We start from the raw sequence: 26,169 nt of genomic DNA, 5'->3' as shown, positions 1-26,169 counted from the left end.
ACCTGCACCCCCAGGGGGGTCTGTAGGGCATCCACCTGGAACACCACAGCTTCCACGTTGGTGGTGCTGAAAACGGCATCCACCCGGACCCCTGCCCGGAGGTAAAATCAGGTGGGACTGCCCTGGATGGCCCCCAGCCCCCATAGGTAATGGTGCCAGAGGTTTGCCCGTACCCCCTGTGCTGTCATCTGCCCCCCTAGAAGTGCCTGGAATCAGGGTGAAGTGGGGTTGAAACCTTGGCTGGAACCTTTGTGACCCTGTGGCAGGCATAGGACCCCCACCGGCACCGGCATGGCAGCTCCTGGGGGGGGGGGGGTGTCACCCGAGACCCCCACTGTGTTCTCCTTTCCCATAGGACCCACCTGCACCTGTGTCCCGTGTGTGTGTCCCCTCCGGGAGCTGTACCCCCGTGACACCCCTACCCCACAGCCCCCCTAAACCCCCCCTTGCTCCTCCTGCCCCCCCCATGAGGCTTCCTGGTCCCCAAACATCCCCCCAGAGCCTCCAAAAGACACCTCCCCCATAGTCCCCCCTCCCCGTGTGCCCCCCGCCAGCTCCCTGCCCCCCCATAGGGCCCTAGTGCCACTCGTGGGGCCCCCCCCAGCCTCCCCTGGACCCCCGAAGCTCCTCACGGAGCCCCGCCCCCCCTCCCCCCCCCACGTATGGGGCACCGGACGCTCGGGGCGGGAGACGCGCGGGGGGTGGGAGTGGTGTCGCTTCGCGCATGCGCGCTGCCACCGGAAGTGCGCCACAGCTTGCGTGGGCTGCTTTGTTGCCGCCGCAGATTCGCGTTACCGGGACGCGATACCTCGCACCTCCCCACACCCCCGGGTTTCGGGTTGTCCCCGCGCATCTTCCTTCCCTCTCCTACCATCTTCTCCTCCTCTTCCTCTCTCTCCCCTCCCGCCCCCAGCGTGGCGAAAGTGCGGCGGCGAATTCAACGCTGCTCCCGCCGCCGGCCCCTCGCGATTCGCTTCCGCAGATTTGCCACCGCCGCCCGCGCTGCTCCCGGAGCCGGAACGGGCCTGAACCCAGCGGCGGGGCCTTATCCCCTCCCCGTTCCCCCCTACCCCTTCCTCTTCCATCTCCATTTCCCTTCCCCACTTCTCCTTCCTCCCTTCCCCGCTGCCGTGGCGAAAGTGCGGCAGCGGAGGCGCAGGCCGCTGCGGTGCTGGCGGGCGGCTCCGGTCCGCGGTGGCTGTTCCCGTTCTCCCCCTCCCTCCCCGCCGCGTAGCGGCCCCTCGGCTCCGGGCGATGCCCCCGGGGCTGCGGTGAGGAGGGAGAACTCCGCCATGGAGGTCCCGGGACAGGGTAGTGGACCGGTGACCGTTCCCTCCGAACCCGGTAACGAAACCCCGCCGCCCGTTGAGGTTTCCCCCTCTGGGGCGGCTCAGGGAAACGAAGACGGGCGGTTGCGGCCCGGTGCTAAACGGGTAACGTTTCCCTCCGACGAGGATATCGTCTCCGGGGCAGTGGAGCCCAAGGACCCCTGGAGACATGGTAATGGGGGGAGGGGGCGCTGGATACCGGGTTTGGCTCCTCAAGGTGGGGGGGGGTCCAGGGTTGGGACTGGGCCAGTGCTGAAGAGACCAGAGCAGAGGTCCCTGCTGTGGACCTGGGGGAGAGACACCCCCCCCACCTCCCCCCAGCTGAAGCCACCCAGGGTTGGGTGCACAAACGTGGCCTTTGGGAACCCCCAAAACCGCCAGCTGGGTGGTTCACACCAAAACCGTGGGCCTGGTAAAGCCACAGAGGCAAATTGGTGCAGTAGCCCTCATCCTCGCAGCTCTTGAAGGCTTCGGCCCAGAGGGAAGCTCCCGGTTTTGTTGCCCTGAGCCAGCGCGGCAGGAACAGAGGTGATGGTTGGGTTCTGCCGGTGCGGTGGGAGAGCCCTGCTTGGTGCGCCCGGCTCTCTGGCAGGGGTCTGTGGCACCCACCACCATTGAGGAGGGCGATGGTCCTGTAGCAGCAGCGTGGAGAAACCAGTAGCTCTTCCCCAAAGCGTTACCAAAGCTTTGGCTGCCCAAGGGAGGAGAAAGGAAACAAGCTGGAGCTCTGTCCCTCCAAGGCCCCGGAGGTTTTGATAATGTTTCTGGATGCTGATGTCCACCCCAGCCTCTCCGGCAATGCGGGGAGCTCGGCATGGCAAGCGGAGGGCCATCGTGTTCCCAGGAAACATCCCTGGATAAGAGGCACAGCCAGAACGCAGCCTCCAGCGAAACGCCAGTGCCCGTTCTCCTGGCATTCCTAGATCTGCTGCCAGTGGGTGCCAAACCCATTGGGGGCTCTGCTCACGGCCCCTCTGCCAGGCTGGGTGAGGGGGTTCGGAGCGGGATGCTTCCAGGGCTCCTGATAATTGTGTGACGTGGCTGGCTGCCAATTTCGGGACATTCTTTATACTGTACCGAAACGTGGAAACCGGCTGGAGATACAGTGAAGGACGTTGCACTGCGGTACAAGTACGGCTATCTCAAAAGCTCTTCGCAGGCTGCTGCACTGCAAGCTGCATTTCTCTATCCCAAACTGAACCGCTGCAGCACCCGTCACCAAAAATCATCGGTAACCGGCAGCTGCACCTCATTTTTGGGAACAAAACAGCCCTTTATTTTTACTGTGTCGCAAGCTAGAAATTGGGTTTTTTTCCGAGTTTTTCCCAGTCGCACACCTCTTTGGGTGATGAGACCTGTTCCAGTTTCACCGCGCAGGTGTCGGATGTGGCCTAAAAAGCACTAGATCTTGTTATGTAGCACCAATTAATTATGGTTTCGTTGCTCAGTGTTAGCTGGCTCATCCCAAGGTGATGACCGGTAGCTGGATGCTTCCATGAAATATCTCCAGCAATGGAGAAAAAACGCTCGCTAACGTGTTCTTGTTGTTTATATGTCCTGCCAGCTGGGTTAATATGAAATTTCTGCCGCTCTGATCCTGCTCCGGATGAAGACGTGACGTTTGCCTGGCAAAGCAAACCCGGGGCTCGTCCCCCAAGCCCTTCTCTGCTGCTCCAGAAAACCAAATGTGGTTCAGCGCTCTCAAACGAGCCGCCCTCCCCAGAGGGAGCCCGGGAGGGACAGATTCCTCAGCCAAGCTCACCTTTCCCGAGGCTCTGGGCGTGCTGGCTCGGAGCTAGAGGCTTTCCCCGAAGGTGTTGTGCCCTTTGGGCGTTGGGGACCTTTTCTTTCAAACTATTTAACCTCAAACTTCAGCCCCCGAAGGCGCCCGGCGTGAAGGGCCTGAAAGCAAATTTTCCCTCTCTAATTAGAGGAATCCTGTACAATGCTGATCATCGTGGCTCTGTGGAAGCTAGCGTCATTCAGGGCAGAGCTGGCATCCAGGACCTGCCTTTCTCTTGACTTCAGGAACGCATTGCCTGTGATGCCACTTTTGTTCTTCCTCTCACATGTGGATAATAACTGTTTTTATTCGGAGCTTTATTTATCTCTCGTTCATCATTCATTGGCTAAAATTACTCCGGCAGATGTGCCTCTGCTTGTTTAACTTCCTTCTGGCTACTTGAATCCGAGGTCTCCTTCCCAGCTGGTACCAGCAGGGCCGGTTTTGCCAGGCAGCACGCAGCACAGGGCTCGACGACGACGCTTGTGTGTCGGTTTGGAGCCTCCTCTCCAGTGCGCTTGCCACCCTGAAGTGCTCGAGGGCTTGAAAGAGGAAGGTAAAGAAGGTGTATTGTTTATTGCAAAGCTTCGCGCTACACAAGGTGAAGGAGGAGGCGTGTTTAGAGCATCGTTAGCGTCGTTTAACGGGCAGCGGGTCCATCTGCTCCCGGTTTGTCACCCCACAAGGCAGACGCTCGGTTATTTTTAAAACCGGCGATATCCCAATGTCAGCAGTTCCCTCGCCTCTCGCAGAAACACCCTGCTTGTACACCAAGAGGCAGTTGGTAGCTTTATACCATCACGTTTCTTACTGAATCAAGTACCGTTGCTGCTTTTTTTTTTTTTTTTTAATATTTCTCTTCTTTTACCTTTTTTTTTTTTCCCTTTGGGACTGTTGCACCTTTAAAGCATCCTGATCCGGCAGAGCTACCTGAGCTCCTAGATAAACAGCCTCCCTACAGACCCGTGTCGGGTTCTGTTCGTCAGCCCTCCTTTCTGTGAAACCTTGCCGATTAGCATTAATTATTTCTGCCTTTAATTCTTTATTGCCAGGCTGCACTACCGGCCTCTCCACCACCTCGCCCGCATCCATGTCAGGTTAAATTACAACACTTTCCGCTCTGACCTTCCTCTTTGCTCCTTCCCTTCGGCGGCTGGCGGGTCTCTGCTGGCCCCGTACCTCCACTGACGGAGATGCTGTGCTGGGTTGAACCCAGAAGACCTGAAAGCTCATCCTGTTTTTTCCCAGCTTGTTTTCCAACAAACCCTGTCTTGATTTAAGCCCATGCAGATCCAAGGGGTCAGCTAGGATGGGATAGGTGCCAGATATACCTGGAGAGGGGAGGTTTTAGGGCCAGATGCTGCTGCCATCTGTCTCCCTCGGCTTGCCAGGTTTCCCTGCCATGCCGGTGCCCCATGGGTGCTTGGTTTGTGGGTGCCACGTTATTTGTTGGGAAATGAGCCAGAGCGCAAGATGAGGGGGGAAAAGTGCTCCTTTGTTTCCTTTCCCCCCTTCCTACGGCTTCACCAACCGCTTTGTTAGAAAGCTCAGGACCCCCACGCTTGGGGAGAGGAGCCAGAGGCTTCCCCTGCCATCGAGACGCATCTTCTGCTATCTCCGATGGAAAGCATGGGAGGGGAAAGACGTCTTCATCTGATTCCCTGGGATACAGCCGGGAAATCGCAGCAGCGTCGCGAAGGAGCGGGTGTGGAAACCTGGGTTAAAAAAAAACAAAACCACAAAAAACCCCACAAACCTAGAGGCATCATGTGGGTGAAGTCCTGCTGTCCTGAGTGTTCGAGGTCTTGGTGTGTTCAGTTTGGACCGGCATCAATGCTGAGCATCGTGGCAGTGAGGAAGCCTGGCTTGCTGCAGGCATTGGGGTGTCTGCCAACACAGGAGAGACCCCGGGGAGAGCTGGCTCATGCCTCTGCCTGTGGCAGTCAGGTGGAGAAGCTCTGTTACCCACCCGGCTGGCAGGTGCCATTCCCCCAAAATGCGGGATCCGGTGCCCTTTGCTGGAGGAAGGGCAAATCTGGGTGTCAGGGTGACTGGCACTGCCTTCCTCTCCCTGCATTGGGTGCCACCAGACCGAGAGCAAAGGAGCCGTTTGATTGCCAGCAAACTCCTCTGCTGGGTTTGGGAGGTTTTTATGCTTCCCTAGAGAAGAAAATAATTTTCTTGCAGCTGCTGTTCCCCTTGCGTGGGAAGACGGGACATGAAGCCTTGCCTGGGAGAAGCGGCAGCAGGATGCTCCCAAGTGGAGGCAAAGAGTTAAGAGATCTCATTTGGTGACCTCGGGGATGAAGGCAAATAGTTTAATTTAGATCGAATTAAAGTCACTGCCTTTTCCTGGCCTGGTCGGATTTTGGGACATACTCCTTGAGCAGCTCCGGGACAGGCATGTCCCTGCTGCCTACATCGGCTTTCGCTTCCTTTTCCTTACGCTCTGCCTCCTGGGACACAGGCTCAAAGCAAGCACAGGGAGCAAAACTAAGCAAAGTGCAGCATGAACCTGTGAAAAATCAGCTTTTCTCTTCCGTGGTGCAGAGGCTGAGAAGACGAGCTGGCTGTAGCCGGCGGCTAATGCCGCCTGTTAATAAATGATGACACGTTTGCTTTGGTGTCGTGTTGTTCTGGGCTTGGACGTGGTACGGAGGAGCGGGTGAAGCAAAACCCGCTGTGGGCAGAGCGGTTAGGGGACACTGAAATGTCATCTTTCGCAGGAAGAAGCGTTATTTGCATTTTAAACTTTATCTATTACCCTTTCTGGGTTTTTTTCCTGAATTTTCCAGGCTTTCTGCCGGTGCCTCATCGGCTGAGCAGCCGTGGTTTGTGTTTTCCAGTGCCCGTGCCGTCACTAGAGCAGGTCCCGGTGAAGCCGGCAGCTGCTCTGCCAGGAGCTGTGGGCGAAAATTAGTAGAAAATTAGTGGATGAAGCACATCAAGTTACACAGGAGGTTGGGAAATACCCTTGTTATTGCTCCTTGGATCTTAATCCACCGAGCAATAATAAAGAGATTAATCAATAAGGTAGTTAACTCTGATTGGGGATATTAGCGTAGGGTTTTAAAATGGCAGAGGGGGTCGGGACGTGAGCGGGGTCAAAGCTGGTCATCATTTGGGTAATAAATCTTAGTTCTCCATTAGGGAAACACATTGAAGTCTTGTGCAGCTGCTGTTGTTCTGGGGGGACCTGAAGCACCGTGAGATGAGTTCTGGTTTCCATCTCGTTTTGTCCTTTAATGGGATTATTTTGGGGGCAGACTTTAAGGAAGGAGAGATCCAAGACATGGTCGGGGATGCTCCGAATGGAAACCTGCGCCGTCTCCAGCCTGCTCTTTCTAAAACCAAATCTTTGAAGCTGCGGGTAATTCCACCCAAGCCAGGAGTCAGCTGCACTTTGCTCACTCAAGTCACCCGCCCAACCACAAGTAAATATGTATTTTATCAAACTTGTTTGCAGAACAGCTCTGCTTTGTTTTACGGACGGTGTCAGCAGCGTAAAGCCCTTCTGCCAGCTCTGGAGCTGCTGAAAAACACATGCTACGGGATCAGCTTCAGCCCTCGTCTAACCGCCCTGCTCTGTCAAAAAAAAAAAGGTTTTTCCCAGAAATTTCAAGGGTTTTTTTGAAGGTGGATATTACAGACGTGGCAAATATTTGCTGGTGAGCTGCAAGACGGAGCTCAAACAGGAAATATTAATATTGATTTGCAGGCTTCGTTACCACAAACAGGCGGGAGAGCGGCCCTTTGCGAAGGGGGAGAAGAGAAACAAGCAGGGATGGCACGCTCTAAAAACCAGCATGAAGATCCTTTTTAATTAAAACCCCTGATATCTAGCGAGGAAATTCTCTCAGAGGGTCTCAGTGCTGATCCTAAGGATGCATTGTTCAGGCAAAAGTAAGAACGTTTTTCACGGATCCGAGTTTCAGAAGAGCGAGGTGGCCTTGGAGCAAAGCCCGAGCCTCACAGGAAGAAGAACCACTGCTCAGTGTTGGTGTTTAACCTCCTTAAAAGCTTTGCAAGAGCAAAACCAAGATCAAATCCCAACTGTTCCTACCAGCAGCCCCACCAAGATGATCCGGAGCCACTGCAGAAGGGTTATGGACCACCTGGGTGATCTCACACCAGAAATGCCACAGGGATTGCCGGTTACACAGATGTACGGAGTGGGCGCCGGGCTCGCCAGCATTCTTGGTCTTGCCTGTATGGTTACATGAGTGGTTGCGACTCCAGGGGGGTAAACTCTGGGTGTTTTCCAGCTCCCGTCAGATGTGGGAGCTCCGGGTGCTTCCCCGGGAGGTGGGAACAGACTCGGCACTGGTGGTGAAGCCCGGAGGAGACCTGGGAGTAGCAGGTGAAAGATTCCCGCAGGCTATCTGGATTGGCTCGTGAGCATTTAACCGCGTGGATGAAACCATCCTGGGATGTTCTTTGGGAATAGGGAGTTGCTCCGATCCTCATGGACCACAGCGCCAGCGTGGCTCTCGGCACAGGGGACGGTGAGCTTCTTGGTGCGCATCTCCGTGTGAAGAAGGACGTTGGAAACAGCTTGAGAGGACCACGAGACCTGTTAACTTCTTCCCACCAGATTTCCACCGAGGCTTGGCAAGCGCCGTGAGGTGGGAACAGAGATGTGCCAAGATGTGCGCAGAGGGAAGTGGAAGCAAATCTCCGTCTTCCAGCAATGAGGGTTGTTAAAATTTAGGACTTCCACCCAGGAGAGGGCAGACCAAAGCTGGGAACTAATAAAAACTAGATTAGCAAAGCGTGCTTGAGTTCTGATTTGGGGACAAATCCTTCAGCCAGGACATTTTGGAGCCGGGTTTGCAGACGCTTGGATTGCCCTGTGTCCTTGTGTTCCTGGGATGCTTGTCTGCATTAGGACAGTGGTGACTCTCCTTTACTCTCCTCGCTTTCCCAAAATCATGCTTGATTTTTTTTTTTTTGAGGAAAGCATTCTGTGGCAGATGGGATCAGAAATGTCACAGTGCGCTGCTCATCCCCTCGCTAACCTGAATATTTCTCTTTTTTTAGACATGGGGCTCACTCGCCCTCAGTGGATTTTCTTCCGCGGTGCCTTCTTCAGCTCCCGGGGAATCGGCAACCTGACACGTCCCCATGTCACTTCGGAGGAGCAAACGTTTTCTGTCTTTTGGGGCGTGAAAGCCATTCTTAGGTCTCGCCTAGTTAAGCACTCACTTGGGGTGTATTTAAACCCTTGCTGCTTTGCTCGGCTGGGTGTTAGCTGTCCCCGCAAACCTCACCACAGTGGCCTGGGAAGCGTCGTAGAGCTAAAAACTGCCAAAAAGGTGGGGTTTGGGTGGTGCAGCTGAGCCGGGGCACGGTGTTACCTCAGCCACGTGTCGCTTGGACCCCATCCCACTGCAGAGATGCCTGATGGGTTTGTATTGAACAGGGAAAAGATTCAAATAGCCCTTTGTTTGTTTGTTTTGCAGCTGGTAGAGCATTTAGGTTTTTATCGAGCTCTCTGGATGTCGTAATCCTCGGGGATGGGAGCCGGGAGGGGGTTGCTTTGTGCTCTGCCAGATGAAGTTCCTGGGGAATCTGGTTTCACCAGATCATCTTCTGACCGGGGATGTCTTTAGTGTTTGTTTGGGCTAATCGCTGAACTGAAATCATGCCAAAAGCGGAGGTGGGCATCACCTCACATGGCTAATGATTCCGCGGCCGCCTGCGTCACCTTCCCTGGTATCTGGAGCAGCAACATTACCCGTGATTCAGGGAAGGCAGAAGCGGTGAGTAAATGCTGCTTGGCCGCTTGGAGCCGAGCTTGGCAGCGGTGACGGCAGCAAAGCGTCCCTCCTGCGGCTTCCAAATGAGGAGCCAAATTTCGAGGATGTATTTAGCAGAAGGTGACAACTCTGGGAGCTTTTAGCTGATGTCTCGTTGACTCTGGCTGATCCACCCCACCCCACCAAGTCCTTTGCGCGCTGCTCCGGCTGTCTCCAAAAGCTGATTAGGGAAAATCTGGGGTTGTACATGGGGGTGGATGCACCTTGTCCAGCTCTGTGCCTGCACAGCGATCGCAAAGCGATCGAGCAAAAAAACAAAGTTGAGCAAAACTAAAAGCAATAGGAATGTATTTGATGGTGCTATTTATTAACCACCGCAGCAACCTGCTGGGGGGGGTCGGGGTTTGTCATCCAGTTACTCTTTTTAAAAGCTTTTCTGCTCCTGAAAGAGTGGCTCTCGTGCCAAAGCGTGGCTGGAGGAGGCCGGAGGTGCTGGCTGTGCTTCTCTGGCCCCTTTTTCTGCCCAAGCAAGAGAGGGCTTGCTCCCGTAGACGCATTCGAGCAAGCCCTGCTCAGGTTTTGCTTTGTTCCATTGCCTTTGAACATCCTTAATCCTTGTAATCTCCTTGTCAGGTTCTTCTGCCGGGTGTAAATCCTGGTGGATAGTGGCGTCCAATGGGGGAACACAGATATGTTGGTTCCTGCAAATACAACTGTAACTTTTAATTCTTACCCTGTACCTTTTCAGCCCAGAACGTGACTGTTGATGAAATCGTGACCGCCTACAAGCAAGCCTGCCAGAAGCTGAACTGCAAGCAAATACCCAAACTACTGAAACAGATACAGGTAGAGCTGTTGCAGGTGTTGTCCCAGTACCAAATGATCAAATACAACCTTTTATTCCATGACTCGCCATAGATTTTTACAGTCGCTGGCGCATCAGGCAGGAACGAAGACTCCTGTTTTAATAGCACGAGCAGGTTTCTGGACAGATGAAACTTGCTGCTGAGTGCAAAAGCGAAGGAGTTTGCTAGCAAAATATTATGTGTAATTTAACATGCTGCGAGACCCTGTTTTTCTTTGCTGAAGCTGCGTCCGTCTCCTCGGGCTGCTGTGTAGGGGCTAGCTCCAGCCTTGCCAGAGGTGGGCTCTGACCTCCCCGCTGCCCCCCGCTTCCCATCCCACCTTCAAGCCAGGGGATGAGACTTGAACGGGCTTGTTTGCAAAGCGGTTTATACCTCGGATGTTGTTTTAAATGGAAATCTGCACATGCGGTCAGGGGAGGGAAGCCCACGGAGACCGCGACGAGGGCTGTGGTTTTCCCTGCTCACACGGGGTGAATAAAAGTCCCATTTAAATCCTCAGGCCTGAGAGCAGCACGCTGGAGCATGATGTTTAAAGCTCTTCCCTTGACCTGGGAGGGAAGATTTTTGCTTTTTCACCTGCTTGTGCCTTCCCCGGGCAGCTCTGGTGCCTCCGTGTGCGGAGACAGACCCTCATCTTCATCAGCCGCCCTCCCTTGTAGAGCTCCAAGACCTTGTCCTGGGGAGGGTCATCAGTTTTCCCCGTGACTCACACGGATCCAGCCTGCAAAGCGCCGTAGGTGGCAGCTTTGATTTTGAGTGAACGTTGGGCTGAGAGTTCCCATACCCTCTCTTCATTTGCGGGAGGATTTGCCCAATTTGTCACATTACCTCGTTATTCTAGCACGTTAATTCCCCTCCCCTTCCCTCCCTCGCTTTCCTCCTCCTCTTCCTGAGTATGAAATGCTGCTTTTTCTTTTGCAGGAATTTAAAGATCTGGCTCCCAGGATAGACTGCTTAGATCTGAAAGGTACGCCCCTTTTCCATCACCAGGGGATTTTATTTCTCTTCTGGACAATCCTGGTGTTTCACTCCATTAGTACGGCTCTTGCTGCAGTCATGGTCCCACCTGGGGCTCTTGCAGGCTAGAGCAGGAGAGAGCCTTAATCCCAGCATGAGCAGAAAAGTAAGTGCCAGGGGTGTTTCTGTATGAGGAGTATTAACGTTCTGGTCAAGGAGCACCAAAAAAGCAGCAGAATAGCTTCAGCAGCCCCTCGAGCAGCAGACTGTCCCTCACCACCTCCGAGCACCATCCTCATACCCCCCCTGCCTCCCAAAACGGCTCGTTTGGGGCATGAGTTAGGGCTGAGCTAAAGCAGGTTTGCCGGAATATTTTTCCGATGGATGTCTCAAAACTCCTTGCGTGATGGGAAAATTAGAAAGGTGTTTCAGTTAATTCTTCTTACTGCAAACATCTTCGTGAATGATGGCTTTTGTGGAGCATCTCCCATAGCTCCAGAAAGGAGAGGAAGAAGGTCGCCTTCGCTTCCCTGCAAGGTCTCTGCTAGGCAAATATTTTACGGGGGGGGGGGGGGGGGGGTGTTGGTTCTTCTCACAGCAGCTTGCTGCCTCTTGCCGCCTTCTGGTCTCCTTCCCTTCCTAAAGAGTCTCTTCCCCCCCTCTGCGCTGGGGGATGCCTTCCAAAACCAACCTGGGAGACCGGCAACAAGAGCAGCCGCGTATCAGGGATGCTTCCGCAACGCAGCCAGGGAAAAGATGGAATGGTCAACGTTGGCCGGAGCGTTCTTCCTTCATGGAGCGATGGTGTTGGTGGTGTTCCTCTCAACCCTGGGTCGTCCTGGCAGCGACTGCCTCTTGCTGAGGTCCTGCCCGGGCTGTCCCGGTTTCCCAACGAAACTCATCGGGTGCGTGAGTGGATGGAGTTTGCTCCAGCAAGATCCAGCTTGGCTCGGGGGACAGAAGCCATCTGCAGGGGCTGCAGCCTTAGGGTTTAATCCGTAGCACTTGGTGCCTGTTGTCACTTATTCAGTGTTGTGGGGGGGAAATCTGAAGGCTGGGGAACCACGAGGAAATAACCTCGCTGCACGGGGAGCCAGGGTGTTCGTGTCCTGAACTGATTTGCCTGGAAGAGGGCAGACGTGCTGCTGGAGGAGTAACAACGCAAGCTTGCCCAAACACCCCCCCAAAATAAATCTTTTACAGGCCCCATCGCCATCATTTGGACTCAGCTTTGCCAAACAGGATTTTTTTCTTTACTTCTTACAAATCCTGCAGTCGTCAGCTGGCTGGGCAAACCAGAGCCCACGTCCCCCCTTCCCCTAGAAATGGGAGTTTCTCAGAAGACCCCAAGTGATGCAGAAGCCCGGCTGCCGGTTGCTTTATGCCGTTATACATGATATAACACCGGCACAGCCCAGGCTCAGCCATCGGCAAAGGGTTCATAGTCCCCCTCCACAGCACTTGCTTTGCTTGACCATTTCCCACCCAGCGTTCAGCCGCCTGTGCTGGGATCCCCCGTCGCGATGGTTATTATGACAGAAACAAAGCTCTGGGTTTATTTTAAGCTGCTTTTTCACTTGAGCTGGTATCGGACGTTGCCTCTTCCCGCTTCGAGACATCGGAGGGAGCTGATGAGGGATCACAGCTTGCCCTGGTCTTGTTGAGTGAATTCCCAGCTCCGCAGGGTGAGATTGGCCTGTGGCTTGGCTCCGGTGTGGAACAGGCAATCTATTTGCAAAGCATGGGCTGGTTCCCTGTCGCTGTTGCCTTTGTTGACAAGGCTAATACCAGCTGGAGAGGTGCCGGTGGGTCACAGGCCGGTGGGGCTGCCAGAGACCCCAATGGGCGACTGTTTGCTGCTGCGTTTTGGGCTTTTGATGTTTTGGAGGGGATCAGTGGGGTTGCAGGCGATGGTGCATGAGACCTGGCTGCCATTGCCTTGTTCTTCGTATGGGGAGGGGATGGGATCTATTGGCATTTAGAAGGAAAGGCAAAGCTTCCACCTCCACGTTTGCACGTCCTCCCCTCCCCAAATTCGGTTTGCCTGGCAAAATCACCCACTGGCAATCGACGCAGTGTCTAAAAGCAGCCAGCACTGATGCTTATTGGGGGAAAACTTCCCTCTTTTTTCAACCAGAAGTAGCTTGTGCAGTGGTATGGGGGGAATTGCAGCCCCGTAAGCCAGTGGGGATGAGCTATTGTGGCTCGTCTGTGGGCTGGCCAACACCTCGGGCCTTGGAGACTTGCTGCTGCACAGGGCTGGCAAGGATGATCCGAGGAAATAAGGAAAAAAAATATGTAAATAAAAAGCCCAAAGTCTTGGGAAATATTCTCGAAGCAGCTTGTGCTAGCACTTCCCTAAATTGAAACGTGAATAATTTAATTTGTCGGAGGCAGCAAAACAGCATGTGTATTTATGATGTGTGTGCATTTATGATGCGTGTGCAGGGATTTAATTTCGACCCCGTGGTGCTTTTATATAGCAAAAAGAGCAATCAGCTGGCCGTTAGTTTGTCAGCGGAGAGGCTCATAACGTAATTCCAGATGGACTGAAGCTGGTGAGGGGCTGGCTTGTTGGGAACATGGCTCTTTGCCCAGCAAGGAGACAGAAATCCTGGGTTTCAGTGAGTTTTAGGCAGTGAAAGCGTTGCTGCTGTGGCTGGTCTGTGTTGGGGGAGCAACCACGCTGGTTTCTAGGTGGATTTCCAAAATCCTCTGAGCTCGCCGCGTGTTAACTGAGCGAGAGACATCCTTTCTGAAGTCTCCGTGTGGATCCCTCTCCCAGCTTGTGGCACTGCTGGCGAGCCCCAGCGTGGCTTTCAGGGCTCCCTGTGATGACCGATCCCTGGCTGTTAATGAGAAATACTCATCCGAGGTGATGCTTTCTGCTGCTGGGCCAGGCACACATGAATAAATCAATGTGAATGCCTAATATTGGATTTGAATTGCCCTTCAGGCGGGTTGTTCGAAAGGTGGGCTGCCTCCGAACAGGGGGGAAAGTTGCCTTTCCACGTGTTCTCCGTCCTGTGATTTGGGGCTCTCAAGCTCAAGGCTGCATGTGTTTTGTGCTGAAGCACCCAAATTCATCTTATTCTGCTCTTTCCCCAGGGGAGAAGCTGGATTACAAAGCCTGCGAGGCACTGGAAGAAATTTTCAAGCGGGTCCAGTTCAAAATTGTCAATTTGGAGCAAACAAGCTTGGATGAAGACGTAAGTGGCCGTGACCTCTCCTGGCTTCTCGTTCCTGTTTCGCAGCTAATGCAAACCTCATGGGTTTTGTTGTCAGTCCTTAACTCCTCCTGGGCACTGACTTATTTTTTTGGGGCTGTACTATGTCGCCGTACCCATTCCCTTCGTACCCACACTCTTATTTAGGTCTGCTGGCACAGCATTTGCTGCTCCAAAAGGAAGAGGTTGACTGCTCACTCTGAAGCCCAGGTGGCCACGAAGCTCTGAGGCATTTTTAAATACGTATTATAAAAGCTGTTTTGAAAGCTGAGGGAATTGTGGGCAGCTCTCAGATGGCTTTTTGGGGCTGAGGATGAAGTTCAGGCTCCCTTCTGCACATCCCGTCCCGACTTGCCTTCTTCCTCCCTCGCAATCCTTGGGGCCCTGAGTTCAGGTCCCAGTGGGTAAGCGGAGGAGGTTAAAAATTAAGGAAGTGGTTAAAAATTATTTTAGCCAGCTCCAATCCCAAGTTCCCCTTGCCCTGGAGCATCCCCTTTCAGCCCTCATGTCTTCAATAGTCTTGTTTTTCCTGTGTTGTCCATCCCTATCCCGAACCCGGCTTCAGACATATCTTGTCCCTCTTTTCTTGGAAGTTCTTGATGCTTTTTTCCCCCATTTTCCCTGCTTGAGCAGCACTTTGGGAAGGCTCAGCTGTCACGAGCTTCTCGGGGCCACTGCCCACATCCGATACGAAGTGGGGAAAAAAAAATGTGACTTGGATGGTGGCTCCTGATCTGACCCCATAACAGCACTGGCTCCAAGCCATGGCGGTTCCTCGCTGACCCCATCCCATCCCAGGGCTGTGCCGATGCAACCAGCCGGGATCCCGCCTGACTCAGGCACTAGGGGCACAATCCTGCTGGGCTGCCAGGGAGGGCCATGGCCCCAGGATGGGGCTGTTTCAGGGACGGATGAGTCCCCTGATGGCACCGCAACCTGGCAAGGGATGTGGGGCTGTAGAGCAGGGACGAGCTGGCTGAGCTCATGACATCTTTGGCCATAAAATGATCCTGTGCTTCATTCGACTCATTATCTTGCAGGAGGAACAATTATACGTTAATAATTTAAACATATCCCATGGCTTCAGAGCTGGACAGTGCAGGCAGAGAGATTGCAGACCTCAGCGCTTTACGCTTTTCTCTTCCGGTTGCAGTAGAGCAAGACTGGTTGCAGTAGAGCAAGACCATCTGCCAGGCATGAGGTGTCTGACGTGTCTCCCTGTCTGCTGCCGGGGGGAAAAACAGCTGCAGAGGGTTAATGCCGGCTCCCCGCAGCCCTGAGACCTCCTGCTCCCATCCCTGTCCCTCCGATTCATTCAGCATCAACAGCTTTTTTCTCCCGGGTGCGTCATGCCGGGGACTTAGTCACCCAGATTCTTCTCCTTGTTTCCTGCCAATGAGCATCCCCTTTCCAGCAGAAAGTCCTGTTGTTCCCCAAAGACCTGTTCTTTCTCTTGTTTGCCTTCATGCTGGTGTTTTCCAGTCCTCCAGGTCTCTCCGCATTTATTTTCTTTCTGGAAGCCTTACAGCGCTTTTGTGGCTCTTCTCTGCCTGCTTCAGCATATCTTTTAGCTAATTTTCTCCAAAGAGGCTCATTATGTAATTAAGCAAATTGTTCTGCTTCTGCCGTAGGAGCTATAGACGTTTCACAGGCACAAGTCCTGCTCTGCTAATCCCTTTCACTCCTAACCCTGCTATAAGTCTTGGGTTTTATACTTTTTTTTCTTTTTTTTTTTTTTTTTTTAATTAGCCCGATTGGATTATTGAGTGGTTTCTTGGCTGGGAAAGTGTCACTGCTGCATGCGGAGCTGGATAACCCCGCAGGGAGCGGACAGGCACTGAGCCGATAGCCCAGCCTCAGCTCAGGTTCAATATCCAGGAAAAAAACCCAAACCAAACCGTTTTCCCATGTCCTCGGAAGTGTCATTCAAGTGCCTATGCGTCCCTGGTGCCATAACCTGCTCCAGCCGAGTTCGCTTTCTCTCCTGGTTCCAGGAGGGGCAGGGGAGGGGTTGAATCCCTCTGCAAGATGCCCTGTTGGGCTTGCTCGTGGAAATCTTTGCCCGCAGGCTTTACCTCGGGGAGGTGGCTCTGCCGGCACAGCCTACGGCAGGAACGGCTGCGCTGGAGCTGTCATCCCATCCCAGGCTTTGCCGGGTCCCTGTCTGCCCCAGTGACGGTTCCTGAGCACGTGCCCAGTGGTAGGGACATGGGGAATATGGCGAGATGCCTTCTTTTTGGGGGGGGCGCGCAGAAAATCTGCAGAGAGTCCCTCGAAGAGGCTGGAGAGACCTGGGGAGGACCCAGCTACGCCATGGCCGGGGGAGCACCCCAGGCTGCTGGGGGCTGGCATGGGGACATGCAAAGTGCCACGGTGCCAGTGGGCATGGGGATGGGCGGAATTGTCACCTGAGGTGCCAATTTGTTTGCGCTTGAGGTTGAAGGAAGGGGTTTTGTTGCCTGGGCTGCCTTGGGCGGGGGTCGTGGACCTTGTCTGCAAGAATTTAAGGACTTAATACCAGAGCGGTGACGCGACGTCGTGCGAGAGGCATCTGGAGGAGCCGGCTTGTGCCTGAGCCGCTTGCGTCCTAGCACAGCAAAACCTCTATTTTATTTTTTTTTGACTCTCAAACCCTGCTCGGCCTCTGCCTGCCTGCTTAATGCAGCTTTTCCATCTGCCTTTGTTTTGCAGGGTGCCTCGGCGTTATTTGATATGATTGAGTATTACGAGTCGGCAACACACCTCAACATCTCCTTTAATAAACACATCGGCACCCGAGGCTGGCAGGCAGCTTCCCACATGATGAGGAAGGTTTGTGCTCCTTCGTGAATATTTTCGGCACCCGCTTTTAACTCCCTGCGGCCGCGTGGGTGGTCTCAGGCAAGTCTCTCAAAAGACTCCCGAGACCCAGAGGTGTGGTTTTGTGCTCGCCTGTCCAGAAAACCACCCGGTTCAGAAAAACCTGGTAAGCCCAGGCTCAGAGGCAAGGGGAAAAAAAAAAAAAAAAAATCACCCTTCCCACCTGTCTAATGCCTCGATGAGCACCCGGAGCATAGAAAATAGAAATGCAGATCCCAGCAAAAAAAAAAAGAGCAGGCTGTTATTAGTGGCATGCTCGCAAGGTCAGCCTCTCGAGCTGGGTATTCATTATCTTTACAGCAGGATGACTAGCACTGGGGTTTGGCTTTTGCAGGGCTAATTAACCTCATTGTTCGGCACTTGAGTTTGCTCTGAAAACCGAGTGCAGAGGAGACAGCGTCTCGTGTTCCCTGCTTGGGGCGCGGCACAAAACCACCCTCAATCCACAATTACCTCTTGACCTGCTAATTTTAATTGCGGCACTGCCGATGTTTCACCCAATGCTGCCGGTGTGTTGCACGAACTCAGGTTTGAAAGCCGGCGTCCTGGTAGCGTTCCCTGCCCCATGCAAGTGTCTTCGTGCTGGGGCTGATATCGGGAACTGGAGCTTGCACAGTGCAGGCAATGACTGCGCTGCGTTTTGGAGAAGCCAGATGTCACGCCACGGTGCTGGCCGACCCCGTAATGATGCTTTAAAACCAGCTGCATGTACATGGGTGTGGTGAAGGAGCTTGAGACGCCCTTGGGACGTCGGGGCTCTTAGTTTCTGGGTAGGTGAGGGAGAATCTGGAGGTGTGAAAGGGCTTACGTTAGCACCCAAAATGGTAAATCAGCCCAAACAGAGGCCATTGGCATGCTGTGCATCTCGAGCAGGAATAGATGGCATGTGTGAAGCCAGGGAAGGATCTTAGGGCTCGGAGGCAAACCCCAGACAAAGGACACATGGCTCGATGCCTTCCCAGACCCCAGATCCAGAGAGCTCAGGGCAGCACATCCTTGGATGTGTAAGGCCGAGGGAAGCTTTTCTTTCAAGAATGTGATGCTGCTGTGGTCACCTGAAGCACATCCTCCCCAGTGCTGTAGCACGAGGGTGACAACAGACTTGGTGCGGAGGTGATTCTCCAGGAGATAAGGTGTTTATCTGGAATTGTGTGATTTGAGCGTGGAGCTTGGTGTGGGCTGTCCTGGCACACGGGGTTATCTGAGCTGTTCCTGCTGGCTCTTTGCCTCTTATCTGAAGCCCATGGGGTGACCAAAACGATGTTTTGGATGGGCGTAAGTAATTCCAGGGGCTCTTACCTGAGCGTCGGTAGCCAGGATGGGACTTGGCTTGTAAAATAGCCTGGCCTTAAACCCGACCTAGAAAAACAGCCAAAAAAACACAGCGGCTGAGACTGCACAGGGCTGAGCACTGATCCCTCTCGTGTCTTCCTCCCAGACAAACTGCCTGCAGTACCTGGACGCCCGAAATACGCCCTTGCTGGACCACTCGGCACCCTTTGTGGCGCGTGCCCTCCGCATCAGCAGCAGCCTGATCATCCTGCACCTGGAGAATGCCAGCCTTTCCGGACGCCCGCTCATGCTGCTGGGTGAGTCACCGGAGAACGGGCACCGAGCTCAGGCATCTGCAGCGCCCACCTGTATCCCAAAATGCAGCGAGATGCCAGCTGCACGGGACAGAGCGGTGCCGACGCCGGGCTCACCCTCCCGGCGATGCTCAGCGAGGTCTCGGGGTGGTTGCTGCCGGGGTGCCCTTGCCAACATGTGGCAGAGACAGTGTCTGTCCCAGGTGGGAGATCCGGTGTTTCTGTGCCAGCCCAGCCTGCGGGCAGTGGGTGTAAGACAGTTCTAGGTGGCCCCCATCGTTAAGCTAATGAATTAGTGATAAATCATAGCTGGGCTGGAGCTAATAGCGGTGTTGTGATAACAGCAATGAGCTAAGGGTTTGGGCAGGGGAGCTTTTCTGGGGTTTAATTGTTTATTAGGTTGGCTTAGCTGGGAAAAGGCGATGTGGTGGCGAGGGCACGTGCCCTCTGTGAATTGATACCTGCTCCAGCCGCGAGCAGCCCCTTCGTGCTGGCACGAGCTGCTGCTGCTTCCCTCTGTGAGTGGGAGGGTGGGCGTAAAGGGGCTTGTGAGATCCTGCTGCTGGCCAAACGCCTCAGAAATCTGACCGGGGCTTTCAGCTGGTGTCCCGACAGCGACCGCAGCAGGTGCCAATGCAGCCACGAGCACATGCCGGGAGCCACACGTTTTGTGGCAGATCTTTGGACTTGGATAGGCATGAGCGCTTGTAACGGTGCAGCCAGGATGTTCCCAAGCCCGCACCTCTTCTCCGAACCATCCCGGCGCAGGATGCGGGTTGAGGTGCTGGTTTTCCATCTTTTCAGCCACGGCTCTGAAGATGAACGTGAACCTGCGGGAGCTGTACCTGGCCGATAACAAGCTGAACGGGCTGCAGGATTCGGCTCAGCTCGGCAACCTGCTGAAGTTCAACAGCTGCATACAGATACTCGACCTGCGGAACAACCACATCCTGGACTCAGGTGAGGGCCCCTTGCTGCTCCTTTGGGCAGAACCCCAATTCCCCGGAGTTTTGACCCAGGTTTAAGGCGGTGAGGAACTTGGTTGCGGGGCACAGAGCTCGAGGGGCTGCCGGCACTGCCCCCAAGCTGAGCCGAAGCAGTAGGAGCACGCAGAGCAGCTTCAACACGTCAGAAGGATTTTGGCAAGGTAAACCTCTCGTTTTTTTTAAAGCTGAGATCCTTAGGGAAACTTTGTTTGCTTCCCAGGCCGGGCTGCGAGGTGCACAGCAGCTCCCGAGCATAGGGAGAGGTGGGGATGCCTCGTGTCTCAGTCACGTCTTTCGGCTCCCTCCATCTCTTGCTGCCATCTGGTTTTTCTCCTCCCCGCCCCCCAGAGCCAAACTGAATGGCCAAATCAACCCAGGAATTGCGAAATAATCCCAACCCGGACTTCAGTCCTGGCTGGTTCTGGTCGGTGACGCCGATTACTTGGCTGAGTGCTGCGGTTTGGTGGAGGAGCCACGCTTGCTCTGCGCAAGCTGTGCCAGCTGCCTTTGGGTTGGGTATAAAGATAGCCAAGCGTGACCGAGTTGGATGTCACCGGCAATGTTGTGGCCACTTGTGCTCCCAGATGGGTCCTACCCTAAGGTGCAAATATTAATTTGCCTCCTTCCAGGTCAGCTGCCACATCCCTCGCATCTTTGGGCGCTTAATAACGAGCGGCGCTGGGGCTGTACGTGTCGGAAGTCGCTTGCTGGGCATTGCTGTGGGTTTCCGCAGCATCTCACTGCCGTTGGGGTGCTGTGCATTTATCAAATAAAAATGTTTGCAGCTATTTAAAATGGCGCCTGCCCTCAGCTCGGGCAGGATTGGGCCAGGAAGGTGTACAGAGCGGTGGAGGATCCGTCTCTGCAAACAGCTCTGTAATGCCATATCTGGCAAAGAAGGGGGGGACAGTGACCCAAAGGAAGGAGCGCCCACACCCTGCCCACTACCCTCCGCCTGCGACCGGGTGCCATCCTGTGTCCCCCTGCGCCATGGGCAGGCCGAGGAGCGAGTAGGGGGTCACCCCGAGCTCCCAATATCCCCACACCTCTGATTCCCTCCCTGGGGTTTTTGTACCCTGCTGCTCCAAAGGCGTAGTGCTAATTAATTTTATACGCTGAGAGGTTTAATTGCCTGTTTGCACACACGGGAGCGAGGCATTTTGTCTGCAGCTGAGGTCAAATCGAGCAGCTGGGGGAAGGGGTTTGGAGGGAGGATGGTGTTCGGAGATGCTGCTAGCGCTGGAGCTTGGCGTAACGATGCTGTGGTTTTTCTCCATCGCTGTCCGTCCTGGCCAGGATTGGGCAGCACCTGAGCAGAGGGATGGATCGGAGGAAGCAAGGAAAGCGCTGTTAGAGCCGGCAGGATCCATGCCAGCAGGGGAGGGCTGACCCCCCCCCCCCCCGGCTGTTTTTCTAGGCTTGGCATACATCTGTGAAGGGCTGAAGGAGCAGCGGAAAGGGCTGGTCACTCTGGTTTTGTGGAACAACCAGCTGACTCACATCGGCATGGCCTATCTGGGGATGACGCTGGTGAGTAGATCTCGGCACCTTCCTGGGGATGACAGCTTACCGTCAGGCGTTCGGCTTTGCTCCTGGAGAGACGTCTCTCCCATGACCGTTGGGCTTGGATCTGGGCAGCAGTGGAAGTGTACTGGCACAATGTGCCCCCACTGCTGCGTCGGAGGAGAACCTGTCCCTTGTCCCCCCTCCTCTACTGCTGCTCGGGCGTCCCTGGGCTCAGCGGTGTGGTTAGAGGAACAGCCGTGAATTAAACCCACTCGGGTTTGAGACGGACCCGCTGTCCCGTCTGCCTCGAGCTGTTTTTTTCCTGGGGTATCCACAGCCTCACACGCAGAGCCTGGAGACCTTGAACCTGGGCCACAATCCCATTGGGAACGAAGGCATCCGCAACCTGAAGAATGGGCTGATTGGGAACCGCTCTGTCCTTCGCCTGGGCTTGGCGTCCACCAAACTGACCTGCGAAGGTGAGCGGAGGCTGGCGCTCACCGGCTGTGCTGATGGCGGCCCCAGTTTGGCTGGCGACTCACCCGCCAAAAGCTCTTTAGGCTCTGCAGAGCTTCCCTTGCTCTTAGAGCAGTGCGCGGGGTCCACTCTGGTCCTTGAGAAGGTGCCTTGGTCTGGCTCGGCTCAGCCCTGTGGCTGTGTGGGGTCTCAGGCAGGGGACACAGCATGGCTCTAACCAAAACGCTGCAGTCAGCCTGTCCAGGGCCACCTCACTCCATGGGGTTCGATGCCTCTGGCATCTTCTACACCCCACGGAAACCTTTTTTCTGAGCACGCAGGGTGCCTGGGAGCTGGCACCCAACTCCCGCTGACATCCCCCGTCCCTCCCAAAATACCAAGCTCCGCTAGACACAACCCCGAGGAGCACTGTCAGGGGATTGGCAGTGTCACGGCTTGTTCATCGCTGTTACTGGCGGCTCTCCCGTCCCTCGCAGGTGCTGTGGCAGTGGCAGAATTCATCGCGGAGAGCCCACGGCTCCTTCGCCTGGACCTGCGAGAGAACGAGATCAAGACGGGTGGCCTCATGGCATTGTCGCTGGCTCTGAAGGTCAACCACTCACTGCTGCGCCTCGACTTGGACAGGGAGCCCAAGAAGGAGTCGGTAGGTAACACACCCACTTGCCTGCCCCCCCTTTTGCCTTTTCAGGGAGTCACGTTGAGCCCCCCCCCCCAGCAGGAAAATGCCGTCCTCAAGGGTGATGCCTCTGGGCTTCCGCTTGGCTCTGCCATTTTCCTGGTTTTCAGCTGAGATTAATTCCTGCCCAGCCTGTGGCCACGTGGTTTTGTGCAAAGGTTGGCCTGTAGGATAAGGGCTGCTTCCCGGCTGGCAGCCCTGAGCTGGGGTGCTGAATGTACCCTGACACCGTGGCTCAGATTGGGGGGGGAATTTCTGGAGGTCTCTGGACCAGCCAGCACCCATCGCTCAGGGTCCTGCTCCATTGAGTGTTGAGCATCCCCCGGGATGGGAATCCAACGATCCTGGCAGCGATTGCTTTGAGAAGAAGCTCTTGGGGAACTCAATTCTCAGGCGATTTAATTGTTTCTTGGGGAAATATCAAGGGTGGAATTAAAAACCACAGTGTTACAATGTGTCTGGCTGGAAAATAAACGTGGAGGCGATTGTTCTCAGACAGCTGATTTTCAAACGTTCCAAATGACCGATGGTTTCTCTTCCCTCGCAGGTCAAAAGTTTCATCGAAACCCAGAAGGCTCTCCTGGCCGAGATCCAGAATGGCTGCAAGCGCAACTTCATCCTGGCCAAAGAGAAGGAGGAGAAGGAACAGAAGCTGCAGCAGTCGGCCTCGATGCCGGAGATCACCGTGACGGAGCCTCTGGAGGAGGATCCAGCAGAGGACGGACGAGACGGCAGTGCTACCTCTGCTCCGGAAGAGGGGGAAGAAGCCGGGGAGACCCTGACAGCCTCAGAGAATGGGGACGCGGAGCCAGCGGAGGACAGCGATAACGGAGACATGACGGATTCCGATTCGGACACGGATGAGGAGGCGGACGCTGGGTTAGAGACGATGGACTTGAGCAAAATGCTGCTGAAAAGCCCCGACTCCACTGACAATGCTACCGCACCCCAGCCGTGGCTGTCCCTGGAGAAGCCAAGGGATCAGCCGCCCCCCCTGCACATCGCCGAGGAATTGCAGTGTGATGCTGGCGTGGGGAGTCCTGCCGTCTCTCCAGCCTCCACACCCTCTCAGGGAAACGAGAGAAGGATTTCGGTTTCCAGTCCCGGGCGAGGCCATAAAATCTTCGTGGTGACGCGAGTGGAAAGCCTGCCGGAGCGAGCTGACAATGCTGCGTGCCCATGGGAGGACACCACTGCTGTCGCGAAATCCGTTGAGTCCCAGAACCTGGCTCCGGCCACAAAACCTGAACTCCTGGTGCCCTGGGCAAACGGAACAGTTCCCGAATCCGCTGCTGGCTCGGCAACACTGAGCATCGGTTCCAACCCTGAGCAGGGCGACCCTGCGGTCTGCGAGAGCTTGGCCCGCGACACTCCCCTCCTCAACGGGCTGAAGACGGATTTTGTGCGAGCGCTGCCGGAGGCATCCTCAGATGGCGATGGCAAAATGGGATGCTGCACTGCCGAGCACGGTAAGAACTCCAAAACCGAACCCCCCCAATCCCTAGAGCCTCCCTCCGGCCGCTCTCTCCCGAAATCGAGCATGACAGAGCCTGGGATATGAGTGTGGAGCCATTCCCCGTGCCGGCGTCTTCCTGGGACTTTAAATCCCCTTCTTCTTTCCCGATGGGATGCTGGATGGGATGCCGGCGGGTGCAGTAATTTGTGGTTGGGGGGGGCTTTTCCCAAGGAAGTTTTAACCCGAAGAGAATCTCGCTGAGCTTCGTTCTTTGAAGCACTCCTTAACTTCACCTCGTTCGGGAGCCTAATTAATGAGCCCTGCAGGAAGCTCGTTGAGCCTCTTTGTTAGCGGTCGGGCTAACTGCTAATGCAGTTTTTGGGGGGTGGGAAACCGGGAAGGCGAGCAGGGGAAGAAAATGGTGAGCCGTTTGCTTGCAGAGCTGAGCTGCTCCAAGAACGAGCAGGAGCTGGAGGAACTGCTCCTCGAGGCCAGTCAGGATGCGGGGCAGGAGCCCCTGTGACCCCAGGTGAGCGGGGACAGAGGTTGGGGACAGCCCCAGGAGCGTCCCGGAGGTCCGGGGACCCCGTTGTTGCTCTCTCTCTCTCCTCTCTCTTGCAGGTTCTTGGGGACACTCGGCGTCGAGGGGAGGCTCTGGCGTAGCTTCATTCTCTTCCCACTCCACACAACGATTTAAGAAACCAACCTCGGACTTCAGGACAAAGGGTTATATTCAAATTTTTTTTCCCCAAAACAGTTGTTTCCTGCTCCCGGACTCTCTTCCCCAGGGACCTGATTCACCTCCCCTGAGCAGAGGGACCCTGCTGTGTCCCCAGGGTGATGGAGGGAAGGGAAGGAGAGCAGAGAAAAATGACCCAGACGGGGATGTCGCTGTTCCCAGCCGTCCCTGCCCTCGCTGGACACTACCTGATGCCTTCGCCTTTTCTTTTTCTATCTTTCTCCGAGGAGGAGATCCCGTGCAGGGGTGAAGGTGGCACAGCATCAGTCCCACTGAGAAATTCAAACCACACACTACAGGGACCGAGACGCCGGCAGCACATGCCGGGAGGAGGATGGAGGGCTGCGCCATCGGGCTGCTGTCGCCCATGGGAGAACGTCTCTCACTAAAGATACCCAGGACAGGCTGCATCCGCAGCCGCAATGGTTATTTATTTTTAAGTTCCTTTGTTTGTTTGTTTGTTCTCGGTATATATTTATCATCAGCTGCAAAATTACTGGGTGGGGATTTAGAGGATGGTGTTAGAATTAATTAATTCCTTCTGGGCTAACCTGCAACTGAACTCCTGCTCTGGGGCTGCTGGAAAAAAAAATAATAATACAACCAGAAACACAAAAAAAAGCAGCATCAGTGGAGCCCCCCCCCCATGCAAACCCCAACCCTGGGGGCTGTCGCTTCCCGAGGGGCCGGGGCTGGGAGAGGAGCAGCCTGGGGGCTGCCAGGACATAAGCTGCTTCCTCGCAGCTGGCTGTGCTGGCATGGAGTCTTCCCTTTTTTTGGGGGGGGGGGATCTAATGGTGGGAACCTGATGCTACGACAGGAACTGGTCCTTTGGCATCCTCTTCGATCCGGCTTCCCACCCTGAGGATCCCCTGGGGGAAAAAAACGGCCGGCAGGGGGTGGGTGACCACCAGTGACACTTCCCCCCCCCCCCCCCAGAAAACCACCTCCCTGTGCTCCCCAGGGCTGGCCAAACCCCTCCAGGCCCGGCCAGGCACTTTTCTCAGGGTGCGAATTTGGGAGGGGAAGGGGGGGGGTCCTGCCTGGCATGGCTGCTGCTGAGGAAGGGGGGGGAAGAGGACACAACGCTTTTCTTTAAGTGCAATAAATCTATCAGGGAGCACTGGGGGAGGATGGACTGGGATGAGGGGGGGCTGCTGCGGCGCTGACACTACGGCTGGGGGCTGGCGGCCATCGATCTGCTGGTGTTTGTCATTTCTTTCTGTCGTGTATTTTTGTTAACGCTGTTTTCTATTAAACGAGATCTGCATTCATCACCGACTCCCCCCCACCACCACACCCCCCTGTGTCTTTTGGTACCTTACGGGCAACATTTGGGTCATCCTGCCTCAAAAATCAACTTTTGGGGGCATTTATGAAGTAAATTCAGTGATTAAACACACACACACACCCCCCCCAAAAAAAAACCAAGGAGGATTTTCAGAGCGGGTGGGAGATGCCAGCGGGACACTCTTTGGTGATTAATTAATGCTGACGATGTGCTGGTTGTCCGTGTCGTCGTCCCCCGTGCCATCGGCATCCCTCCCAGCAGTGATTTGGGCTGATTTTCCCCAACGTTGGCACCCCCTTATTGCTTTTTCCATCCCCTTGGCCCCCCAAGGCCCCCCACCCCCCCGAGGAGGACGCAGGACACCAAAAAAGTGTATTTAAGCCAAGACATGGAGCGGGAGGTTTAACTGGTTTATTATGGGATGAGCCCAGTGGTCCTGGGGGGCTTCACCAGGAGTTCTCAGGGGTGTGGCTTGGGGATGTCCCTGCTTTGGGCCCACCCTGGTATGCCAGCAGCTGCTTGTTGGGGGTCCCCCCCATATCCCCCCCCAGGGACCCACTCACCTGGGGATGGTTCCCAAAGGGTGTTGGGGGGGGTGGTAGTGGGTGCTGGGGTCCCAGGCATGAGGGGGTTGGGTCCTGGGGGGGTGGAGGTCATCCAGATGCTGGGGGTC

General features: G+C 55.1%; 1 protein-coding gene across 1 annotated transcript; it reads left to right on the top strand.

The window, feature by feature from the left end:
- Window positions 1-770: 770 nt before the first annotated feature.
- LOC104323085 (protein phosphatase 1 regulatory subunit 37) lies at window positions 771-25,486 on the top strand. The gene is made up of 13 exons (XM_069775646.1): window positions 771-1,500; window positions 9,619-9,716; window positions 10,658-10,703; window positions 13,802-13,902; window positions 16,612-16,731; window positions 18,218-18,368; window positions 19,170-19,325; window positions 20,769-20,881; window positions 21,195-21,336; window positions 21,811-21,977; window positions 22,558-23,479; window positions 23,907-23,995; window positions 24,088-25,486. The coding sequence occupies exons 1-12, from the start codon at window positions 1,293-1,295 to the stop codon at window positions 23,987-23,989; spliced, it is 2,307 nt and encodes a 768-aa protein (XP_069631747.1). The 5' UTR covers window positions 771-1,292; the 3' UTR covers window positions 23,990-23,995; window positions 24,088-25,486.
- The last annotated feature ends 683 nt before the right edge of the window (window positions 25,487-26,169 follow it).

The sequence above is a fragment of the Haliaeetus albicilla genome, chromosome W (assembly GCF_947461875.1).
Source record: "Haliaeetus albicilla chromosome W, bHalAlb1.1, whole genome shotgun sequence".
NCBI classification, from domain to species: domain Eukaryota; kingdom Metazoa; phylum Chordata; class Aves; order Accipitriformes; family Accipitridae; genus Haliaeetus; species Haliaeetus albicilla.
The sequence above is the reverse complement of the archived record's forward strand: the minus strand, read 5'-3'. Positions and strand labels throughout refer to the sequence as shown.

Coding starts and splice junctions, on each gene's coding strand:
- LOC104323085 (XM_069775646.1), top strand. CDS start 1,293: ATGGAGGTCCCGGGACAGGGTAGTGGACCGGTGACCGTTCCCTCCGAA. Junction 13,903..16,611: donor AAACAAGCTTGGATGAAGAC/GTAAGTGGCCGT, acceptor TTTGTTTTGCAG/GGTGCCTCGGCGTTATTTGA. Junction 23,480..23,906: donor ATGCTGCACTGCCGAGCACG/GTAAGAACTCCA, acceptor GTTTGCTTGCAG/AGCTGAGCTGCTCCAAGAAC.